Source organism: Alosa alosa, chromosome 16, assembly GCF_017589495.1.
Source record: "Alosa alosa isolate M-15738 ecotype Scorff River chromosome 16, AALO_Geno_1.1, whole genome shotgun sequence".
NCBI lineage: Eukaryota > Metazoa > Chordata > Actinopteri > Clupeiformes > Clupeidae > Alosa > Alosa alosa.
Genome location: NC_063204.1, coordinates 10,865,981 through 10,870,980, shown reverse-complemented (window position 1 = coordinate 10,870,980; position 5,000 = coordinate 10,865,981). Strand labels below are relative to the sequence as shown.

Sequence of the window (5,000 nt, the reverse complement as noted above, 5' to 3'; positions counted from 1 at the left end):
CACGCACAGAGAAGAGAAGGATATGCATCCTCTTATCTAACCCTGGGGTAGACAGCAAATACGTTTATCTCCCAAAAAGCTGGTGTGTGGAGAAAACAAATAACTAATCTGACTCACAGAAGAATAGAATTAAACAATAGTAAACAAAGTGACAGCCGGGAGCACAGTAACTATTCCAGTGGCTTTGGAATTAGAATTGTGACACTGTGAGACACTGGAACATGCCGGAAGCCTTCATCACACACTCTGTTCTCGGTTCCCTCCTGACCTGTGGTTCTGTTGTGGAACTTGCAACGGCAGAGTTCACGACCCACACACAACCCGTCCTGCAGAACCTGGTCGCCTGGGCAACCACAGTTCGGGCTGCAGTCTGGGCTGTCGATGCATTCTGTGTCGCCATGGAGATCAGAGCATGAACGAGGGCAGGGCTTCCCACATGGCCAGTGTTCCTGACCACCTCCACAGTCTACAGAGAGAGAGAGACAGTGAGAGAATATGTCTGATAAAACTTTCAATATACAGATATACTGGGGAGGAGATAATCATTTCTGCTTTGACACTAGACAAAAATAAAAATTAAATCACCAACTTAAATACTTTATTAAGCGTGACTGATAGCTGATTAAGAACATCAGTCCTGTTTTGGATATGCTAATCTGATGTGGGTTCTTAAACTGTATCTTTGTCAAGACAGACAGAATGATGGAGACCAGCCCAGGCTGAACACACACACACACACACACACACACACACACACACACACACACACACACACACACACACACACACACACACACAAACACACACACACACACACACACACACTGACCGGAGCAGATGGTGGCGTTGTCATGGCAGCGGTGGCTCTGCTGGCTGGGGCCGTGGCAGGGCAGACCCCCGAAGCGTGCGGGGGGGCTGTTACACTCCCTCCTCCTGACGGACACCCCGCCACACGCATCACACTCCGACCACACACCCCACGAGCCCCACGACCCGTGAACTGCACACGATGAGGACAGAAGGAGGGAAGAGGAGGAGAGGGGAAAAGAGAGGACACAAGAAAGAGAGAGAGAGAGAGAGAGGGAGAGCAGTCATTTATTGAATCAATCATTAAGCCATAGCATCACTGTTCAAATTAATTATTTAGCACATGAAAACATTACAGACACCCTGTTAGATAGAGAGAGAGGGAGAGAGGAGAGAGAGAGAGGAGGAAAGGGAGGAGAGATAAAGGATAGGAACACATGAGAGAAGATAGGAAGAGTTGGAGAAAGATGATAAGAAACAGAGACAGAAGATAGGAGAAACAGAGAGAAGAGAGGAAGAGAGAGTGAAGAGAGATAAATAATAGAGGGAGAGGTTGAGAGAAATTAGAGAAATGTTTTTTTTAAAAAGAAACTGTTAAGAGGAATGTAAGATAAATTGACCACTGAATGTAATTTCCATGGTTCTGGTTCAGTCCAACTGACAGACAATTTTTACTGGCTATGTACTTACACTCTGTACAGTGACAAAATGACAAAAGAATCTTATCTAATCTGATCTAATCTAACCTAATCTAATTTAATTTAATTTAATCAAATCTAATCTAATCTAGCCTAATCTAATCTAATCTCATCTAACTATCTGCTGTGCCATACCAGAACCACTGATCATCTAAGAACCTAAAGGACAGAATCAACATGAGACGAAGCCAGAATGATCATTCACCCCAAGAAAAACAAGAAATCATAATTTATAAAGCCATACATATCTCTACATTATGCATTCAGAAATAACGTACGTAAACTATTTTTGACACAATTTATTTAATTTCCCAGCCTTTTCCTTGAACCAATAAAATACTTTGCTGCTTTTATATCTTAAACATGGTGAGTGAAAGTGTTAAACCTGCATCATGCCTTATGTTTGGTCAAAGGATGAAACAGATGAAAAACAATACATAATGATAATAACAATAATAAACAACCGTTCAATACAAAGAAAGACTGTGTTCACCACTCACATATAAAGAACATCAGAAACCCTTCAGTCAGAACAAATATTGTGTGTCTAACGGTTTTACAGTATGTAGTGTGTCTAACAGCATGTAATGACATTTTAATTCTTTGTCATAGGTTGCGAGAATATTTCTAGGTGTGTAGCAGTGTGTGTGTGGTGCGGTGTGTAAACTTTGTAACTTTAGTGTGTATGCAAATCTGTGAACCAACATTTTTTTTCTTCATATAATAAGATAAGAACAACTACGCATCCACAAGGGGGCATGACCAAGTATAATGACAACAACTACGCATCCATGGGGGCATAACGAAGGCCACTGCATGCACTGTCTACGCTCCTACGTGTAAGGACCCAGGGTCCCTCGCTACCTGGGCAGAAGCGTATGGAGGGGCAGGCCTTCCTCTCGATCTGCACCCCCAGGCCCCCGTGCTGCTCCTGGGCTCCGTGGCAGGGAGAGCCCCCCGCCTGGGGCTCAGGACATCCACAGCTGCGGTAGCGCGACACAAACTCCGCCCCGCACGTCTTCGAGCAAGGGGTCCAGTTTGACCACTCACACCAACCGCCATCGACTGGGAGAGAAAGTGGAGGGCGGAGAGATCAAATAAATGGTGACACACAGACACACACACACCTACACACACTCACACACACACACTACACAATGTTTCAATGCAGGGGGTCCAATTTGACCACTAATAGCAGCTTTGCGACGATGGTTGTAAGTAGCTCAAATACATGAAGACTGCAGTATACTCTACCTGGGCATGGGTTATTCGTACAGGAGACTTTGCCTCCATCACATGTACTGTGATAAGCAAGAAAAAGAAATGTGTTAGCAGAAAACTCAGACACATACATATTTACATTCACACACACATACAAACACACACACACACACACACACACACACACACACACACACACACACACACAGACACACACATGGACACTCCTACCAGTTGTTGCATCCGTCTGAGGCAAGGCTGGACTCGCCAGGGTTGAGTCGGAGTCCAGTGCTGAGGTCCAGGCAGGGGCAGTGTTCTCTCTCCACACACTCCGAGCCGTTACTACTGAGAACACGGCCGCCAGTGCAGTAACAACCAGCCTCACAGCGCCACTCACAGAACTGTACACACACACATACACACACACACACACACACACACACACACACACACACACACACACACACACACACACACACACAAGAGTCATGAGACCTTAGAATACAATCACCAGTACAGTCACCAGTACAATCACCAGTACAATCACCTGCTTCAGCTTGATCATCATCATCATCCTCGTCATCATCATCATCACATCAGAATTACCACAAAACACACACACACACACACACACACACACACACTTACAGCCAGGTCATCACAGGAGCGTGGACATGAGGGGCCACAGCTGCTAAAAGCTGTACCAGGTACCTCGGAACACGGAGCCACTGAGGAGACAGACAAAAGCCGCTAAACACACTGTGCTGTTACTCTACATAATGCAGGAAATAATACACGCGTGCATACAATATGAGTGACAACAACAGAAAAGGGCAAAGAGGTAAGAAAATACACACCCACACACACACACACACACACACACACACACACACAGGTAAAGACATTTAATAACCACACACTCTTGTGTTGTTTTTTAACACACCAGATAGGGACAAGACAGTTTGTGTTGTTTCCAACACATTCTTTTTTAGGGTGCACAGACAGCTGACCTGGGCAGTGGTCTGTGTTACAGCTGATGATCTCTGAGGCCCGGCCTTCACAGTAGTCCCCATGGCCCTGAGGAGGGGGGTGGTCACAGTCTCGCCTGCGACTCTTAACCCCCCCGCCACAAGACTTGGTACAGTCTGTCCAGGAGGTCCACGCACTCCAGCCTCCATCACCTGCAGAGGCAACAGACACACAGCAACACTTACATACTGACAACAACAGACATCAGCAACACTTACATACTGACAACAACAGACACCAGCAACACTTACATACTGACAACAACAGACACACAGCAACACTTACATACTGACAACAACAGACATCAGCAACACTTACATACTGACAACAACATACACACATCAACACTTACATACTGACAACAACAGTCATGAGCAACACTTACATACTGACAACAACAGTCATCAGCAACACTTACATACTGACAACAACAGACATCAGCAACACTTACATACTGACAGCAACATACACACATCAACACTTACACACTGACAGTGACAACAACAGACACACAGCAACACTTACATACTGACAACAACAGACATTAGCAACACTTATATACTTATATACTGACAACACTGACACTAGCAAAACACACACACATACACATATACACACACAAACACCCACACACACACACACACACACATATATATATATATATATACACGCACAAACACACAGCAACACTTAGAGTACATACTGACAACACTGACACTAGCAAAATACACACATTTTAACTACTTTATTTATGTCCGCAATTCATAATAAATGTACATAAGGACATAAATGTTACAGATACAGAACATTGCTAAGGCATGATCCACCAATGTGGGTCTGATGACAATCTCGAACAGCAGATTTATGGATACACACAACACCTTCTTCTCCATATATGGTGAGTTCCAATAATGGAGGATATTGAGCAGTATTTGGCAATTTGCTTTGCCCTTGCTTTTGTAAAGCCAACTATCCTGAGGCACCTAATGACAAGCCTATGCACGTGGCCCAGGCTGCCGAAGATAAGTACCAGATATTGGCATTTGTAGCCAAGGCCAGTTATATGCTGTACAAGAGGGTGATATTTTACTAGCTTTGTTAACCCATTTACCCCTAAAATGCCTGCTAAAAACGCCTATAGAATCCTATGGCATTCTAGACTAAATAACCTTATTTCCTGAGGGTTTTCTGAAAACATACTAAAAATTGTCAACGTCTACCAAAATTGAATATCTAAGCCTCTGT

The 5,000-nt window shown here is 44.2% G+C and overlaps 1 protein-coding gene across 1 annotated transcript in view; it reads right to left on the bottom strand.

Annotated features, from left to right (window-relative positions):
• The window catches only part of sspo (SCO-spondin), a 114,441-nt gene that overhangs the window by 51,836 nt on the left and 57,605 nt on the right, over nt 1-5,000 (bottom strand). Inside the window, 7 exon segments of the mRNA XM_048266994.1 lie at nt 269-466; nt 830-1,000; nt 2,370-2,570; nt 2,760-2,806; nt 2,958-3,127; nt 3,375-3,454; nt 3,737-3,907. Coding sequence (XP_048122951.1) covers nt 269-466; nt 830-1,000; nt 2,370-2,570; nt 2,760-2,806; nt 2,958-3,127; nt 3,375-3,454; nt 3,737-3,907 — 1,038 coding nt within the window.